General features: G+C 38.0%; 2 protein-coding genes and 1 long non-coding RNA gene across 6 annotated transcripts in view; 2 read left to right on the top strand and 1 right to left on the bottom strand.

The window, feature by feature from the left end:
- The first annotated feature begins 242 nt into the window (after window positions 1-242).
- LOC130556428 (caspase-8-like) lies at window positions 243-8,315 on the top strand. Of its 4 annotated transcripts, none has more exons than XM_057337434.1 (10): window positions 243-389; window positions 4,308-4,615; window positions 4,828-4,933; window positions 5,082-5,226; window positions 5,338-5,399; window positions 5,681-5,705; window positions 5,804-5,865; window positions 6,013-6,127; window positions 6,214-6,706; window positions 7,001-8,315. In XM_057337434.1, the coding sequence occupies exons 2-10, from the start codon at window positions 4,314-4,316 to the stop codon at window positions 7,128-7,130; spliced, it is 1,440 nt and encodes a 479-aa protein (XP_057193417.1). In that variant the 5' UTR covers window positions 243-389; window positions 4,308-4,313; the 3' UTR covers window positions 7,131-8,315. The 4 variants fall into 4 exon arrangements, with proteins under 4 accessions (XP_057193417.1, XP_057193416.1, XP_057193419.1 ...); XM_057337433.1 differs by having other exon boundaries at window positions 244-389; window positions 5,335-5,399; XM_057337436.1 differs by lacking the exons at window positions 5,681-5,705; window positions 5,804-5,865 and having other exon boundaries at window positions 244-389.
- A 124-nt stretch (window positions 8,316-8,439) lies between these two features.
- On the top strand, window positions 8,440-14,323 carry LOC130556425 (uncharacterized). The gene is made up of 10 exons (XM_057337427.1): window positions 8,440-9,981; window positions 10,253-10,450; window positions 10,967-11,155; window positions 11,367-11,822; window positions 12,188-12,288; window positions 12,497-12,547; window positions 12,648-13,026; window positions 13,151-13,324; window positions 13,515-13,603; window positions 13,814-14,323. The coding sequence occupies exons 1-10, from the start codon at window positions 9,717-9,719 to the stop codon at window positions 13,832-13,834; spliced, it is 1,923 nt and encodes a 640-aa protein (XP_057193410.1). The 5' UTR covers window positions 8,440-9,716; the 3' UTR covers window positions 13,835-14,323.
- The window catches only part of LOC130556430 (uncharacterized), a 49,123-nt gene continuing 41,457 nt past the window's right edge, over window positions 11,703-19,368 (bottom strand). Inside the window, exons 2-3 of the long non-coding RNA XR_008963226.1 lie at window positions 13,265-13,345; window positions 11,703-11,803 (exon numbers count right to left, since the gene is read on the bottom strand). This is a non-coding gene — a long non-coding RNA (uncharacterized LOC130556430). The remainder of the gene's footprint in view (window positions 11,804-13,264; window positions 13,346-19,368) is intronic.

The following is a 19,368-nucleotide window of genomic DNA, read 5'->3' as shown; positions in this document are numbered from 1 at the left end:
TACAATTTGCTGAAAAATTATTTTGGTCGTTTGACACACCCTCCAACAAGGAAAGACATAAGGAAAGTCCCAAGTTTTCCAACTAACGTTAGTAGCCTACATAATACTACGCGATGGCTTTCACGTGTATTACACAATTTAATTCCTTGACTCAAATGTCATGTTTATGGGCATTCCCACGGTGACAAAACAACATGAGCACCAGTCACAATTGGCATGTCACTTCCTGCTTCGAACTGGAAATGCTGCTGTTTAGGCTGAAACCGAAAGTATTAGTAATCGAGTAGTAGATGCCGCGGCAGAATGTCTCCCCGGTCTTGCTTGATTTATTTACGTGAACTTTACGTATTTCTGCGTTGATTTCAGTTGGCTGTTGTACAGGTATAAAGGTAAGATGAGTTTTAGACATTTTAGTTGAATGTTGGCGGTACAAAAGTAACTTAGGTGTGATCGCAGTTGCATTGTAACGTTAGCTATCGATCTGATCAGTGTTTTAGGGTTCTTGCCTAGAATTTTTAAGCAGTGACAATAGTGTACACTCGTGTAGTGACAAGCGATGTTTAATTTAATTTAAACTTTGTTGTATTCTTATCTAAGTATTTATATACCGTTTTAAAGACCTCATGGGAAGTTAGCCTAAACGAAACGAAACGTCATATATTGATGCTGGGGGAAAAACAAAGTTCATGGTATGTAATATGTCTGTACTTGTTAATTATAATAGACAATGCTGGGTTCACAAAAAAATTTAAAATCACAATTCCAAGTACAGATTAAAGTTTAAAATATTAACAACTGAACCGAATTTGTAAGACCATAAAAAAGGGAATCAAGCTGAGGCCTAAAAACAAAACATTAAAACATATTAGGCTTGTTCGAGTTGACCCACTAGCCTGCCACCGACTGGCGAGATCAGCCGGTGTTGTGTAATATTCAGTTCCCGTGAAAAACTCTTCCAATGGGCGGGGTTAGTGTTAATATTCATTGATCGTTCCGCGGTGGGCGTGGCCTTTGAGCGCAAGCGACTGGAATGGAGTGTGTTGTTATGGCGCTCTCTTCCCTAGTTTGGTGAATTATTTCGTTAAGGTAATAAAGCGAATGGTCATATGCCCCGTTTAGATGTACAACTGTTTCTTTTATTCACATAATGTGGTTAAAATGCTTAGTTTGCATGTGGATTTATAAAAACGCTTTCTCATGGCCATATGGCAATGTTTTTACTGTGTAGCTTACGGGGATGACACTAAACGATAGGCCTACTAAATTGAATGAACACATTTCTCTTGTTTTTGGCATTTATTTTCAAGCTAAACTGGGTCCTAGTTGCTGTGGATTTTTTCTTTTCATAACTTTCATTGACTGCAATTACTCTCAAATGTGGTTCCATGTATGTGAATATTCACACTAACCCCGCCCACCGGAACAGTTTTTCACGGGAACTGAATATTACACAACACCGGCTGCAGTCTGGGGAAGAGTAAAAAGACGGCCGTCAGGTCCAATGTTATCTTACGTTTACAAATGTATTGTTATACATAATATTGAAATGCATCCCTTGTAATATTTTCAATATAAATGTTTGTAATAATAAAAATATATTATTCGACTTTAATAATGGAGCAATTCCAAGGACCTGCACTTCTGGTACCGCACTTCTAGGGCCCTATTTTTTTGGGACAGCGCCATCTACCGAATCGGATTACGGAGAACCGCGGACCCTAGTTTTTGAGGACCGAAAAAAGTGCACAAGACCGTATTTCCACCCAATTCTAACTACTTATAGTTTTTTAAAAAGGTTTATTACATCGAAATACTACTTTATTTCTTACAATTAAACCTTATTGCTAACAGCTTAATGTTGAGTAATTATTGTGTCTAACTAGCATAATATAACAACATATCAAGTAGGGCTGTGTATTGGCAAGTGCCTCCCGATACGATACATATCACGATAGATGGGTCACGATACAATATATTGCTATGTCTTTCGATACGATACACATTTGCGATATATTGCAATACTTTCAATAGAAAATGTCAAAAGTAGAGCTAGAAATACAACATGCTGTGCACCACCGGGGGTTTTCCTGTAAGGATAAGTGTAAAAACATCCCTTACCTCTGCAGAGTGGCGATGATGTGCGATGCATGGACCTTTAGATCAGAGGTTTGGGTTCTCAAACTGTGGATTGCGCCCCTCAAGTGGGTTGCACAGGGGAATAAGGCGGCTCACGCAAGTCACTTGGCTGTTGTGGTGCATTACACAGGGCTTGACATTAAGCATTGTCATGTGGTTGTCCTTCGGACAAGTAAATTTGACATTCACTTGTCCGAGTACAAAAATTACTTGTCCAAAGATAAAAAAAATGATATTTCATTTGAATTATAATATAATATAATTGTTTCGGATTTAGATTGGTCAAGTTTGCTTCTAAGCATATTAACTAGTGTGCGCTTTGGCTGCCTGAATTTGGTTATAGGCCTACTCTCCGTGACTGCTATAAAACAAAGGCAAGCAGTAATTATTATTAGTGTTAAGGCTGTAAATTAACTTTTTTTGCACATAGCACTGGTGCTAGAGAGGTTTAAAGTTTGGTAGCACAGGCAGAAATGTGCAAGTGTAGTTCATCATGAATAGGCAGATAACTGACAAAAGACATTAATGTTACATACAGATGGATAAATTAGGGCCATATCATTTTTAGATTACCTAAATTTGTTTTAATATTTCTAAGTTCTGTGTTTTTCCTTTTTTACTATACAATAGTGGTATATTTGTCCACATAAATTACTGTAGGTTACTACAGTACTTTTACTATAGTAAACTGCAGTAAAATTCCTACTATATTGTTTTTGAACTTTACTATAGTATACAGTGTTTATCAATTTACTACAAGGGCACTTCAATTTTCAATAGTACACTACAGTATTTTTTGTCTGAGTGCTCAATTTAACGGGACTTTTATTTTGACGGGTCTGTGGGAAGAAGCTTGTTTGCAGATAGCTTCACTCAAACACTAAAACGCTCGTAAAATAAACTATCAGAGCAACTCTGGAGATGAAGTTCATGTGTTCATATCCTCATACAGTGCAGCACAGATAAATCCTCGACCATCACTCGTGTTGTATGTTAAACTGTGCACATAATTCACTCAGACACCAGAACAGCCAGATGACATTTAAATAACAGGATTCCGTGTCCGCGTGGACTCTGTGCGGTGCGCCATTGATTATTGTCACACACAAACGAGCACAACCACGACAAACACGCAGCTCTGCTAATGCATATATTCTTATTATTCTACATATACTGTATGTCGCACTGTTCATTTTTCAAGTTACTTGTCCGGTCGGGCAAGTAAAATTCTCTCTCACTTGCCCATACAAAACATTTACTTGTCCCGGACAAGCGTTAATGTCGAGCCCTGATTACAGTTAAAACACTGAACATGGGCAGTATAAAACCCCTGCTTCATCCGTGCTGTAAATGCGCTGGTGTCACATCCGTGAAAGCACAATAAATGTCCTTGTTACTTTTCTTAATAAACTTTCTGTCTAATGCACTGCAGTAGCCAAGTGACTTGTGTCATGACTTGCGAAGCCTACAAACAGCATTAATTTATATAACTCATTACTCCATGACTTATTTTGAAAACCAGAGCACACCCACACATCAGCTCTGAGAGCTCGAAGCGGTCTTATATTTTTCGCCATGCTCGCTTCCACTTACTTTTGGCCGTATGTATGTATATGACATGATTTTAAAAAATATCGTTAGTAGAGGTATCACTATCGATACACTATTGAAAAAAAAATATTGCGATAGTTACATGTATCGATATTTTTGCACAGCCCTAATATCAAGTAAAATAAACAATAAATCATGGTATAGCCTTTTCAGTCACTAGATTAACCACATTTCAAGTACAGAGTTAAGACACAGGATGACTCAGGGTAGATTGTGTATATTTTATAAAATAACAAATTAACAGTTGAACACACAAAAAAATGTTTAAATGAACCACATTCATGCACCACTTCATTAATGACCAACTTCATTAAATTCACCAACTTGATTGATGACGTTTTCATTGACTCAAAGAGAGAGAAGTGAATGAAATAATGGATTTCACATTTCCTTATGACAACCATTAATTCAGTTTCACTTATACTATTGTTACTTGTTATTTTTACATACATACATGAAAATTTTTTTTCTTATGATCTGACAAAGTTTTTGCGTTCAGTCATATCTCATTCTCCTTATAATCTTTATTCCTTTAACGTATCTTCTTATTTTTTTTTTAGCTCAACATGAATACTCTGAAGCTTCTTGAGATTGATGAGGACCTGACAAGTAAGGAAGTGGCCGAGCTTAAGTTTCTGTGCACGGACACGGATCTGCTTCAGAAAAAGCGTCTGGAGAGAGTAAGTGATGCCAAAGATCTCTTTTCACGACTGGATGAGCAGGGACTGCTCGAGGATGGTCTGCTCATCCCTGAGCTTCTCATCACAATTGGGCGCTTTGACCTGCTTGTCATCCTGAATACGTCTAGAGAGGAGGTGGAGAGGCATCTGCTAACACGTGACACAAGCAAGGGGGTCTCACCATACAGGTATGAAGAATGTGAACTCTAGGTTGTTTAGCAATCTTTCAAAGCAGTTCTCTTATTATGTAACAGATTTTGAAGTAGATCTTTATTTACTACACATACAGAAGTAAATTCTCAAGGGCTGTATCGTCTGTTAAATAGTTAATTTGGGAAATGCTACAGTTTTTTTATAGTTAATTCTTGATCTTACATTTTTGTCTCTCTGTTCATCACAGAAAGATGCTTTATAAATTGTCTGAAGGCATGACTGAAGAAAACCTTAGTGCAGTGAAGTTCCTTCTCTCTGAGGAGATTCCCAAATCAAAACTTGCAACATCTTCTGTAAGTTGTGTAAAAATGTAAAATAATACATGACCTATTGAATATTGGATTTAGCCTTTCTGAATTCAGCTGTAATGCTGATAATATAATTTGTAAATAAAAGGTGTTTTATAAGTAATTGTAACTCTATGTGGCTTTTATTATACAGTCATTACTAGACATTTTGATTGAGATGGAAAAGCAGCAGATGCTTGGAGAAGACAAACTAGATAAGCTGCAAAGAATTCTAGAAAAGTGTGACAAACAACTGGCCAGCATGATACAAGATTTCAAGTATATGCACATAAGACAAGGTACAAATAAAAATCAAATTGTTTTCCGTTTTCAATGATTATGTAAATCTTAATGTGTTTGAGATGTTTCTTAAATTATATAAAACATATGCATATGTTTTTGTCCAGTAGGGGGCAGACCTCCTCTACAGGAAGTTTCTAACCGTCAGCCCTCCAGACCCCACCATCCTGAAGTAAGTATTGCTAATGTAAGAGGGAAGTGTGACAGTGGTCATTAATGTTACAGTAAAATTCAGATGTGTGTGTTTTTAATACATTAAGCAACTTTTTAATTTAGGTCAGATTTGTTTAATCAGGTCGCCAAAACTGATGATGCACTGCCAGGCCTGTACAGCAACCATCTTTAGTTCAGGAACATATGTTTTTAGGTTCAAACAGGTCCAGAAGAGCACATTTTTCATATGTATGAGGGATCAGTATGTGCTTTAATGCCTTTTATTTGATTTTAACACAGCCTATAGAGAAAGAGGTACCTGCATGTAAGTTATACATTCTTGTTTTTACAGAAATAAGTACTCAGAAAAGTAACCAGAAAACAGCACTCTGACATTATGTGCATGTCTTTTTTTGCTTTTAGCAAGGAGGGACTCTTCTGGGAATCTTGTTACTGATTCACAGCCTCTAGAAAAAGTTGAAGATGTAAAGACAGATTACATTTAATTTGTTATATGTGTGTGTGCGTGTGTGTGTGTGTATGTATAGGATATTTCTTGTATAGAACTCTTTGCCGGATTGAGGCATAGGGCTCAAATTTTGAAACTATTCTTTTGTTTTGCATTCATATAGAATGAATACTATACCATTAGCCATCAGCCTGTAGGATACTGTCTCATCGTCAATAACTACAACTTCGAAATGTGCAAAAAGTTGCGCAACCGGAGAGGCACAGAAAAGGACAAAGGTATTTTATACAATTCTGTTACTTTACTGAAGACAACTGTATTTCTTACAGAACTAAACTTAAAAAAATATGTATTTTTGTTTTAGAGGACCTTAAAAGAGTGTTTGAGAAAATGCATTTTGAGGTCGAGGTGCACGACGATTTGAATGCTTTAGACATGCTCGATGTGGTGAAGGAGTTTGCCAAGAGGGATCACACTCAAATGGACGCTTTCGCCTGCTGTGTCCTCTCCCACGGAGAGAAAGGTGCCGTGTTGGGCGTAGATGGCCAACCGCTTGAGATCCGTGAACTCACACTGCCCTTTGCTACATGCAACACCTTGGCCAGCAAGCCCAAGCTGTTTTTCATTCAGGCCTGCCAAGGTAATTTGGGCCAGGAGGCTGTGTGGATGCCGGATGGACAGGACTGTACAGAAGAAGGAGGGTATGAAGAGGATGCTCGTATGGTTCTGCCTCCTAAAGAAGCAGATTTTCTAATTGGAATGGCCACGGTAGAGCATTATCTGTCCTTCCGGCACACCAAAGATGGGTCTATCTATATCCAGGAGCTCTGTAGACAGCTGGAGAATCTCTGCCCCAAGTGAGTTGAAAAAGGGATGTTTCCAGTTGGAGTTGTTTGAGTTGCAGTGGTGCCATCTTCTGCAATGCGAAGTCTGTGATCTTTTTATAAACTTAATGTTCCACTTTCAAAGTCAAGTTGCAAAGTCAATGTCTGAATAATTCGATAAACAGCATATTTTGTGTACCATTTACAGTATTTGATACTACTGTCTGTTGATTGCCTATTACTGTTAGTCACTCTCATTTAGAACCATTCCGGCATTCTGGTAAAAAGGTTGTACACTTACTAATGTAAAGTCTGCTTTTCTTGCAGAAAAGAGGACATCTTGTCTATTATGACAAAGGTGAATTGGGAAGTCAGCGCCCAGATGTTAAACGGCCACAAGCAGATGCCCGAACCTCGATATACCCTCAGAAAGAAACTCGTCCTTCCTATGGACTGAAGCTTCTGACCGGTTTCGTGTCCGGCAAAGTTCCGTTACCCAGTCTTCATCTGATACAGCATACAGAAGGACCCGAGTGCTTCTGTCATATGGATGAATTATCACTGAATTATGAGGTTAAGGTCGTATGTACAGTAACTTGTAAGTAAGTATACTAACAAGGCTTGTATAAAGGGAAAGTAATAATAAAACATCTATATTTGATACTAGACAGGTTAGTTAGGAACTAAATGCTGACACAAGAGGTTTAAATGATTAAGATTTGAATGGAGATGTAAATGCAGATTTATGAGATTAATGTACAGTATAGTAATAAAGTAAACCATTGATGTGGAGACCAGATGAATCAATAAATTAGGGCTGTCAAACGATTAACCGTGATTACCAGAATAAAATTGTTTACATAATATATGTCTGTGTAATGTGCATATTAATTTTGTATTTATAAACATATACATACATGTATATATATTTAGGAAATATGTACATGTGTGTATTTATTTATATTTACTAATTAAAATCATACATGAATGTTTATTCATTCTAATGATATATGTATGTATGTGTATGTTTTTATAAATACAAAATGTATATGCACAGACATTTTATGTAAACACAAAATTTTATTCGGGATGCCATTAATCACAATTAATCGTTTGACAGCCCTACAATGAATTAAACATCATGCAGTTTTATTTCTTATTTTTTCCCCTAAAGTCAATGTTTATTAGTTGTTGCACCATTTCTTTTAAATCTGTAAATCCTGTGAAATTGTGCAGGTCTTAAAATGTTATACACAACCTGTTTAAGTGAGACTAAAGTTAGGTTTTTACAGACTCCTCAGTATTGTCCTTTTCATAAATTTCTCTTCTGTTTGGGAACAGTAACATATTCTACTTTTTTACTCATTACCTTATTGTAACTGAGCTGGCTAAACACATTTTGTGTGTGCATAGGAATATTTTTCTTTTATATAAAGATGATTGTTTTTCTTTAAAGATCACCTTGGACTTTTTGTTGCATGTTTATACACGCTATAAACCTGTTTTTATGTGATATCTGTGTTTTTGGTCTGGTTACAGTCACCTCTTTTTATAGAAAATCAGTCTATAAATGGCTTATAAATATAACTGTAAACCTTTAAAATCACAAACACAGTATACAAAATAAATTAAAAAATCTTAATTTATGGTCACATCTTTTTTTTCACATCCTGCTTACTGTATTGCATACATATTGTTTGGCTATTATTCAGACTACTTTATTTACCAATTGTCATTCAAATTTAACATCTTATAATTCCACTTCACTTGTGGCCATAAAATTGCATTTATGGTTGTTCTAGGTTTTATGTGCAGAAGCAACACTTCTGCTCTGCTGTTGTTTTGAGTCTGATTTTGGGACGGTGAAAAGGGACCCAAAACTGTAATGCACAAAGGAAGTGAATCAGCCATCTAAACAAAAATGTTACAATATGTTACTGGTTTAAGCGGAAGTATGATGTTTGATTGTCCATTCTTAAGATTTTAAATAATCTTTGGTAGGTATTTGAAGATTAGCACTTACAGTGTGCATCACTTTTTGAGGAAAGTGTTGGTGCTAACACTTGTGGTGGCGGGAGAGATAACTGTTAGATGGTGACTGCTTTTTTAAAGTAAATTTGGAAGACAAAAAAAATTCACAGTATAACGATGTAATAAATGGTTATAAAAAAATCTGTTTAAAGTGGCAATGCTTATCATTCCAATATAGTAAGAGGTGTGTGTATTATATTAGCCTGGTAAGCACTTTAAAAATTAGACTTTCACACTATCACAACATGACACTACACAATTTGTCATTTGACTGAGTTGTTAGGCCTAAATTACCTGCAATTATGTGAAATGATTTCTTGTTTTTAGCTAAATCAATCATAAATCAAGTTTCATAAAGTTTCCAGTCATGACAAATTATTTTCTGTACATGAACAAGTAACAGGAGGCGTACTTTTACTTCACATAGTTGGTAAAACCAAAGTCATTTGAGAAATGTAAAGTTTTGTACGTTTTATTCTGAAAACCCAGTCTCCCAACATGGCGGACACGATGACGTATTGCAGCAATCTTTGGTCTATGTATATCTGCTGAACACATATAATCTTAATCGCATTTTAAATTATTCTTTAAATACAGAGTATTAAAATGAATACATTTATTACTTGTTTAAATCTTTCACATTTTTAAATTCAGTTTCGATAACTTACATTAACCTACTGACATTATTTGTACACACGACAAACATTATAAAACATACAATTGTTCCTACCTGTAATCAATACAGATGAAGGTTTATTTATGAAGAAAAAGCGCTTTAATAAAGCAAATTCAAGACTTCTCTCCTCAAAGACGCGAAAACAAACAATTCTCGTGGGAATTGGCCAATCGCGTTTATCCACTGACGCTGTAACTTGGCATTTGGAGTTCCATTGTGACGTAACGATTTTATCTGTCCTTAAAACAAGCATAACGCGTCTTACTTTGCTCATTCTGCAACTCGCTCGTTTACGGCTTACGGTTATTGACTAACTTCAGTTGACTTGCGGTGAAGATGGGTCAGAATATCTGTGGATGCGTTAAAGCTGACAGCGGAGACGATTCTAGTAGCGTGTACGGAGCGCTCCAACGTACACCTGCACGATCGACCGCGAATTCGCGAGATTGTTTACCTCCACCAGTCGGTTCAACTGATGGAGACGGATCTGCTAGAAGAGATGGAGTGAAGAAAAGGACATTTTGGAATTGGAGGAAAGGTCGAAAAGCAGGTCAGAGTGCTAATGAAGTAGCTGTTGTGCCCGCTGACAACAGTACCGAAGGTAAACAACATATTAAATATTGACATGAATGAATATTAATTATGTTACATGATGTCTGCCAGGTAGTTCTAACTTCTTGGTTAAAAGAAAGACGTTACATGTTCGCTGGTGATTTAACAGATTCTCGTCTGAGTGAAATTTGTGTAAAAGTTGCACCTCATAACTCAACTGTACACGTTTAATCAATAGGTTTGGCCAGTTATGTGAGTTTTCGGTGTTTCTGGAATATTATTTGATTTAATTGATCACTTGGGTTTGATATCTTCTACAGGTGAGACTTCAGGACAGCAGGTCAGTGTCGAGGTCCACCTCAATCAGGAAACTCTTGTCAGTGAACCTGATGGAGATGGAAGCGGTAAGAGAGATGAAGTGAAGAAGAAGAAGAAGAAGAAGAAGAGATTTTGGAAGTGGAGAAAAGGTCGGGAAGCTACTGAAGTAGCTGTTGTGCCTGCTGACAACAGTACCGAAGGTAAATGACATCACGTTATGAGTGTATGTAACAGTTTAGGGTCAGATCACTTATTTTAGAAATATATTTTCACCCTAATATTTTAGAATAAACTCATCAAAACTATGAAATAACACAGTTATAACACAGGAGTTTTGTTGTGACTAGCCAAGTTTCACCATAAATAATAATCATACTATATATGTTGGGTTCTTGCATTCTCTTTCGTTTTAAATGCATTACAATTAAAGATCTGTTAGGCATTGTTTCTATTAACAATACAAATGGATATAATTGAATATTAATTATGTTACATGATGTCTGCCAGGTAGTCCTAACTTCTTGGTTAAAAGGAAGACGTTACATGTTCCCTGGTGATTTAACAGATCCTCGTCTGAGTGAAATTTGTGTAAAAGTTGCACCTCATAACTCAAATGTACACGTTTAATCAATAGGTTTGCCCAGTTATGTGAGCTTTCGGTGTTTCTGGAATATTATTTGATTTAATTGATCACTTGGGTTTGATATCTTCTACAGGTGAGACTTCAGGACAGCAGGTCAGTGTCGAGGTCCACCTCAATCAGGAAACTCTTGTCAGTGAACCTGATGGAGATGGAAGCGGTAAGAGAGATGAAGTGAAGAAGAAGAAGAAGAGATTTTGGAAGTGGAGAAAAGGTCGGGAAGCTACTGAAGTAGCTGTTGTGCCCGCTGACAACAGTACCGAAGGTAAATGACATCACGTTATGAGTGTATGTAAAAGTTTAGGGTCAGATCACTTAGGAATATATTTTTCCCGTAATATTTTAGAATAAACTCATCAAAACTAATAAATAACACAAATGCAATTATCATGTTTTGACTAACCAAATTACACAACAAAGAATAAAAGTTATTATTTGATATAATTGATCTCATGTTTGTTATCTTTCCCTTACAGATGAGATTTCAGTACAGCAGGTCAATGTAGCGGTCCTACCATCTCTAGACCGCTCCATGTCCAACTCCAGTGAGGACAGCTTCCACACGCCAGCTCTTTCTGTGGCTGATTTGCTTGTCGGCAACCGTCAGTCTCCGGTCCGGTCTGTGTCTGACTCGAGTGAGGACAGCTTCCACACACCAACCCTTTCTCTGGCTGACTTGCTTGTCGGCAACCGTCAGTCTCCGGTCCGGTCTGTGTCTGACTCGAGTGAGGACAGCTTCCACACACCAACCCTTTCTCTGGCTGACTTGCTTGTCGGCATCCCCCAGTCCCTGGACCAGCCCGTGTCTGACCCGAGTATTGACAACATCCAGACTCCGGTTCAGTCAGGGTCCAACCTAAGTGATGTCTCCCAACCTTCAGTCAGTTCGAGGGTGTTGTTCCAGGGTGACGACCTGAATGTGGACATTAAGAGTGAGTTTACCACCGCAATCCCAACATGACACACACACACTTTTCATAGAGTATCGGCCCAACAGTGCCACTGTTTTAATGTCTTCTTTCGGACACTGTCATTCCTATCCTGATATAAAAAATGTACTGAGGAACAGTGTACTGAGCCTCTGATATTTGTCCCTGCTCAGACATAAATAATCTTTACTTAACACTTGGATGGATTAACTTTTACATTAACGAATACATGTAACAAAATTCAGGTTAATTTGAACAAGAATATATATATTATTACACAGCAGTAAAAATCATATCCTTAACATGCACTGTATTTTTCTCAAATTAAATATTAATTACAGTCTTGCAAACTTTCAATCTTTTAACAGATGTAGAAGTAAACTCCTGCCAGTATAAAATCATCAAAATGTTGGGGGAAGGAGCTTATGGAACGGTTTTTGATGGGACCCGTGTGAGAGATGGCTTGAAGGTTTGATTTTGACTTCTTTCTGACTTGTGCTTATCTTTTTAATATCTCACTTTATCCATTGCAATCCCTCTTTATGTATCTTATGTTTTACTTTTTCTATCGTTTAAAATGTTTTATATGTCTGTTCAGGATTAATGCTTTGAATGACACATGAATTCATTGTCAGTCTTTCCTACTCAAAATCCCTGTGTTTTGTTTTGTTGATCAGGTGGCAGTGAAATTGGTCAAAAAGTCCGTGGACATTGATTATATCAGCATTGTAAGTAGGCTGTACTCATTGTTTGAAAAACATTTTTTGTTGTTTTATTGACATATATAGTTATTGACATCACTTTGTAAAAATTCTTCAATTCTTCTAGCCCTGTCATCCTGAACCTCTTCCACGGGAGATCGCTCTTCTGATCCTCGCGACTAACGGAACCCCAGTTCCTGAAATCATCCAGCTTCTGGACTGGGAGGACAAATCTGACCACTATGTCATGGTCCTAGAATGTCCTTCTCCATGCCAGGATTTACATTGCTTTGTTTGTAGCAAAGGAGGAACAGTCACAGAGGCTTTGGCACAGATTATCATGTGGCAGGCAACCACAGCTGCATCTGAATGCTGCGAGCGTGGCGTTTTCCAACGGGACATAAAACTGAATAACTTACTTATTAACACAGACACGCTAGATGTCAAACTCATCGACTTTGGGTGTGGAGACATTTGGAAGAAATCGAAATACAAGCAGTACTTAGGTATGTATTACCCCTTAAGACATGTCTGAAGGCCACACGTACATCTTTATGAACAGCCCTTCACATTGAGATTCGATCCTGTGGTAATGGGAGGTATAAATCAGTTGAAATATGTTTTATCCAGGCACATTGGAGTACTGCTGCCCTGAATTCTACAACAAGTACGAGTGCCACGCAGAGCCAGCGACAGTGTGGTCACTTGGGGTGACGTTGTTTGCGATGCTGTTTGGGTTCTTACCTGACTTCCACAACCTGGACCAGATGAAAAAGAAGTGGTCCAGAAGTGGCTTGTCCAAAGGTGAGATCTTAATCATGCCAACTGTAATTCCAAATTGTACATAGCAGAAAAAAAACAAAAACTGAGCCAAGTAGTTTGATAAAAAATGTAGTGAATAACATGATCAGTCAGAGCAGATATAGATTAAAGTCACATTCAAATAATATTCACAGTTTCAGGTAATAACAGTCTCTTCCATCTTTCTACACAGAATGCTGCAGCTTGATCCAGTCGTGTCTGGAGATGGATCCAAACAAGCGTATTAGTCTGAAAGATGTTCTTCTCCACGAATGGTTTGAGGTACTGAGCCTAAGACCAGCTAAGATTTATTTGAAAGTTATCTTTTCAGTTTGGTTTGGTGTGGTTAGATTATTTATTAATTTATACTTTATCTGTGGTGCCGGATGTTTATAAGTATTTATTTGTATTGCTGAAACACATTACAAAGACTCAGAAGTATGTAGTACTGAATTGTGGAGTAAAACAGTTTTTCAACAATTCTCTGTTCAGGATTTTTTAAGGCTGGGCTAATACGGGGGATTGATGATGCAATGGAGCGTCCGAGCATGCATGGCCCCTCCCCTATCACTAGAGGGCCTGCCATCAGATGTCTGCGCAATCACGAGCACAGGGTTGTAAGCTCTCACACACATGCTTTCAGGCTCTCTCACGCTCTCACTCTGCACAAATCTCAAAACTCTTAGGCCGTGTTCACACTTGACTTCTTTTTTGAAGCTGCTAGCGTCTTTTTTATATTATAATTAGGGATGCACCGATATGTACATTTCAATGCATTTAATTAACCGATAACAATAACCGATACTTCTTTAACATTGAAAGCCAATAACCGATATATTGGCTGATATACAGTATCTAAATATTAATATAAAATTCCCTAAGACTTAGACAAAAGTCTTTCACAACAGAAAGACAGTATTGTGCTGTATTTTAACTGTGAGCAGCGTGTAGCTAAAAAAGTTTAACCAGATGAAATGATTTATGATTTATCGGCTACAATATATCTGCCTAAATTTTATTATCGACCTATAACATGGAACTCCTCCGTCTGACTCCGAGACAGATACTGTGAAGCAATTGATTTGTACTTTTTGTTTAATAATTTTGATAAATGTAATTTCAAACTTTATCTAAACCAGATGACCTATTCTCTAATCTCAGTTTTATCCCATTTTTCCATCGTTGATTTTTGGACTAACCACACCCCTGCCTTTCATGCATACAATTTCAAATTCTAGTTCAAATACCTGGTTTATAATCTTAACGTAATTGTACAGTATATGTAGCTTTTAGATTATTACTTTTCTTATTTTACATGTCATATAATACATCACTATTCAATTACTGAGTTAAGCACTGCAATCTAGAATGTCAGTCGTTTCTTCAAATAGCTATACAACAGACAACGTGTTTTGCGCAGTAGGCTAGTGATGTTCAAAAATACGGCTCGAAGGCTGCTTGCATTTACCCGGGCATTTACCATTGCGCATACAGGGAAATATTTCTCCGCATTTGAGTTATTTTATTTGCCGTTTAATTTACTATTTGTAAATGAGTAACAACAGGTTTTTTTTATTACAACTTCATTGATAAATTGAAGATACAGGCTGATTCAGTGATTGAATTATGTTTCTTTGTAAAATTGAAACTCGTTTAATTCAAAGGTAGCGCCAAAAAGTGAGAGCTTGCTCTTTAGTGTTGTTATAATGATACGATTGTTTTACAGTGTGTTATACAGATGTTTTCTCATTATGTATACGGTTGTGAGGTGAGCAAGGTTCCCCTCCAATGAAATGAACACACTGGCCCCCTCACTTTGTACACCCTATAGCGTCAATTCTGCCTGGACCATCATGTCTGAGTATTTGAACGCAGAACATCGAAAACGATAGATTATATTATTATACATAGTTTGTTTCAAAAATGAGAACCTCGTTTTTAAAAAAATTCTAAAATCATGTTTTTATTGTGTTAGTTAGCTGTGTTTTGTTGTTGTTGTTATGGCTTAAATCAAAACAAACCAACTGCAGTTTGATTGATATTAATTGGAATGCACAATAAAAAACATGATTTTTGAAAAAAAATGTAAGACCTATCTCATTTTGGAACCAAACACTCCATATATGTTAATATATACTAACGTTATATTACAACACATTTTACTTATCTATATTACTCGCCAATCTACAAAAAGGTGACCACTGGTAATGTACATTTGCTGCTGAATGCAGAGCGGAAGTGCTTTCATATATTTTATAAAATTATATTAACCCAGTGTTTCTAATAAATCTTCTTACTGCACTCATTCGTTTACCTGCATTTGGGCCAACATATAAAATATTACTTAATGTGAATTCCTTAGATCCTATTTTTCCCAATTTCCTACCATCTCTCCTGTTCTGTCATCGACTTGAGGGCGGCAGCAACAGCCAATCACAACGGGAGTTCCAGAAAGGAGCAGGGCCAATGGCATTTGTTGTCACAAAATCGTAGTGTCCCGCCCCTTTAGTTCCAAAAGTCAAAATGACTTGCGCGCATAGAGTAGCACTTGCACGTGCAGTCAATACTGTGTGCGCGAGCGATCTGCTTTGACTCGGGGGTTTGTTACTTCCCCTCGCAAGTCTTGATTTATGTGCACAATCTTGATTTTTGTGTTCAAGTTAGAGATTTGCGGCTTTTTTAATGACAAATGTACAGCGAGAGCGCATTCATGTAATACGAGCGCGCGAATCTCTCCGCTCTCACGCCGATTTCCTTTGCTCATGCACAAAACTGGATGCGCGCTCCCAATTATACGCTGCTCTTTTATGAATGTTCTCTGCTGTCGCTCAGTGAGTGTGTGCGCACTCAAAATGCCTGCCGTGCGTTCGCGCTTCCTTTGGTACTCTTGCTCTCGAGAGTTCCTCCTGTGTTTTCTGGGATTATAGGCTGTCAAAAGTAGTCAACCAATCCGGTATAGGCTTCCACGGCGGGCCAATGAAAATGCGACCTCTCACATGGCATCTTATTGGTTGAAAGTGACTCGACGTACTCAAGGATGCAAGATGGATCCACCCAGCGGCGGATTAACCATATGAGCAATTGGGCGAGTGCCCAGGGGCACCAAGACTTTAGGGGCACCAAATAAACCAGCAATACAAAATATTTTTTTTATAAATGTACATAAGCACTTGTTTTGTAAGACTTAAGTCACTAAGCTCACGTCTAGTCGTGCTAAATGCTAAATAGGCGTGGCACCATGTGCGGGAATGCCCAACTTTCAGATAAAAATGGTTCTGTGCCCCGCACTTTTTCGACACACCTCCGCCAACATTCTCCCCGTGTTATCTGGTTTGTTACATAGATTTGAGTGAACTAACATTCAGTCAATCACAAGTGAGTGTTATGAGGCGAGTCTTTAAGATTCAAACAGACGGAAGGGGGAACGTGCAGAGCGCATTGTTGTAGCGGCTAAAAATGTGGGGATTCACTGATTATAAAGGTATATATACATGGCATGCGTAGAAATAAGCTGGTATAGTGCCGATAGGCTAGTCATGAGCTAAGGGCACTATTAAGTCAAAATAAGTGGAGAGACTTTAAGAAACGGTGTGCTTTAAATGCACGTCCTCCTGAGACGCCACATCTTTAAAATCCAAAACGCTGCTACATTCAAAACGAAAGTAATTCCCGGGCTCATAATGTTTTACGTCTTATAAAGCGATTTGATCGGTCAGTCCAAGAAACTTAATGTTATTTACAACGTTATAATCAGCAATGCATTGCACAGCCACAGGCAATCGGTTTGCGCACGCGATAGGTCGTGTTCTAAAACGCGTTTTGTGCCCTTGAAAGTAGGCTAACTGTAGGAAGGGTACACCACGTGAAGGTTGTCTCAGATAAGGGGAAACGGTGTTGTTTTTATTACTGCATTCATTATGATAATGGCTATATTTACGAAAAACAGCTGTTCATCTCCCCCAGAACTCGCACTATACAAAGGCTCTGCCCTATAAGTGCGTGGGGCACATGAATGCGATCGGAATTCACCCGAAGATGTGATAATAGCGTTCAGTTTCTTGCACAGATCAATTGACTCGCTTTATAAGACGCTATTTAACGTCACAAGGGGCAGATTACTTTTGTGTTGAATGTATTTGCGTTTTTTACTTTTATTGATTTAACTTTAATTAATTCAACCAAATATCTTCATAAATTCTTCTTGAAAAAAAATGCCACCCACATCTCGATGTACTGGAGGACTGTGGTTCTACAACTGTGAGTTGTAGTAAATATTATTTTAGAATAAAGCCCATTGCACATTGAGTCCGAAATTTTCGTCCGAAATTTCCGCACGTTAAAAAATAAATACGACCTCACGTTGTGTCATCACATTTACACACTCCTCCGATATTTTCGTCCGTCATAAAAAAATTCGGACGGGTTCGATTTTCTGCGTTTTTCGCATCCGTAGGAATCGTTTTCAAAGGTGTTTTGGCTATTGTCCCTAATGTAAAACTCGTCCGATGCCACAGTTTGGTGCGAGTGTGTGTGCGCGTGTGTGTGTGTCCACACCTTAGACATACTGCCAGTCTCTGTTCAGGATCAATTGGTTCACGGAAATTGGTGGTCTTCTTTTTAATATGTGGCTTCAGTATCGCTAGCAAAGCATCAAACTGAGCAACTGACATTGAAGTAAATTTGAAATCGGTCAGGATAATCCCGCAGTTCCATGATAAGGAGGTGGAACTCTCCTTCCTCGTTACGCAACCCGGACTGGATGGACTCAATATTTCCTCTTTATTTTTCTCTTTTTAAGAAGAGAGAGGACAACAAAATCGTCATCACTGCTTGAAGACTCCATTTTATATTGTTTTGCGATTTTTTTCGCAACGGATTAATAAATACGCATCGGACTCAGTGTGCAAGGTTTCTGTCCGTGACGAATTTTTAGGATGACGAATACGAAATAACGTATACGAAAATTTCGGATTGTATGTGCAAAGACCTTAAAGCTAACTTAAGACAACAATCTAAATTGTTCTGTAATCAATTTAGTACTATTTTGACAATACTATTTTTAGTGTACGACATGCATGAGGACCACATGAACTTGGTGGATGTTGGCCTGTTTTGTCTGAATAACATGGTAGTTAAACTGACTAGGATGTTTATATGTATCTTACAAAGCATCCTAACGCCCGGTTCATTTCAAATATACATTTGATTAATAATATTGCATCAAATATATTAAAATTGTTACCTGAGAACGTGGTGGATCCATCTTGCATCGTTGAGTACGGCGAGTCACTTTCAACCAATAAGATGCCATGTGAGAGGTCGCATTTTCATTGGCCCACCGTGGAAGCCAATACCTGATTGGTTGACTACTTTTGACAGCCTATAATCCCAGAAAACACAGGAGGAACTCTCGAGAGCAAGAGTACCAAAGGATGCGCGAACGCACGGCAGGCATCTTGAGTGCGCACACACTCACTGAGCGACAGCAGAGAACATTCATAAGAGAGCAGCGTATAATTGGGAGCCGCGTCCAGTTTTGTGCATGAGCAAAGGAAATCGGCGTGCGAGTGGAGAGATTCACGCGCTCGTATGACAAGAATGCGCTCTCGCCTTGTAATAATGCGCTCGCAACATTTGGCATTAAAATAACGCCATACTCTACAGGTTTCCATTTTATGCGCGAGCGTTTTCAGTGTGACCGCGCAGCTGTAATCTGCTTGCGCACTGTGTTTACACACTCACATAATTTTGTCCAACTTCTAACGCCATACGTGAGTGGCCTTCTTGACGACGTTCCTCGCATGTTGTTATGAAACGACAGGTCTCTGTCACTTGTTAGCTGTGAAAAAGGAGCTTAACGTGGGGCGTTTTTTTTTCTCCGAAAAGTAGAATTTTTTTCAACCTCAAAAGATGCTCTGAGCTGCAGAAAAAGACGCTGGCGTTTAAAAAAGCGCTCGGGACATTTTTTGAAAACACAGTTTACTCCATTGGATTATAATTAGGGATGCACGATAAATTATCGGCAATATCGGTATCGGCCATTTTTT

The sequence above is a fragment of the Triplophysa rosa genome, linkage group LG7, assembly GCF_024868665.1.
Source record: "Triplophysa rosa linkage group LG7, Trosa_1v2, whole genome shotgun sequence".
Lineage (NCBI taxonomy): Eukaryota > Metazoa > Chordata > Actinopteri > Cypriniformes > Nemacheilidae > Triplophysa > Triplophysa rosa.
This window is presented reverse-complemented; position numbering and strand designations above follow the sequence as displayed.

Bases quoted from the DNA above. Each gene is read 5' to 3' on its own strand.
- LOC130556428 (XM_057337433.1), top strand. From the start codon at position 4,314: ATGAATACTCTGAAGCTTCTTGAGATTGATGAGGACCTGACAAGTAAG. The intron at 4,934-5,081 runs GTAAGTTGTGTA...TTTATTATACAG, and splicing joins CAAAACTTGCAACATCTTCT to TCATTACTAGACATTTTGAT. The intron at 5,227-5,334 runs GTACAAATAAAA...GTTTTTGTCCAG, and splicing joins GTATATGCACATAAGACAAG to TAGGGGGCAGACCTCCTCTA.
- LOC130556425 (XM_057337427.1), top strand. From the start codon at position 9,717: ATGGGTCAGAATATCTGTGGATGCGTTAAAGCTGACAGCGGAGACGAT. The intron at 10,451-10,966 runs GTAAATGACATC...TATCTTCTACAG, and splicing joins TGCTGACAACAGTACCGAAG to GTGAGACTTCAGGACAGCAG. The intron at 12,289-12,496 runs GTTTGATTTTGA...TTTGTTGATCAG, and splicing joins GTGTGAGAGATGGCTTGAAG to GTGGCAGTGAAATTGGTCAA.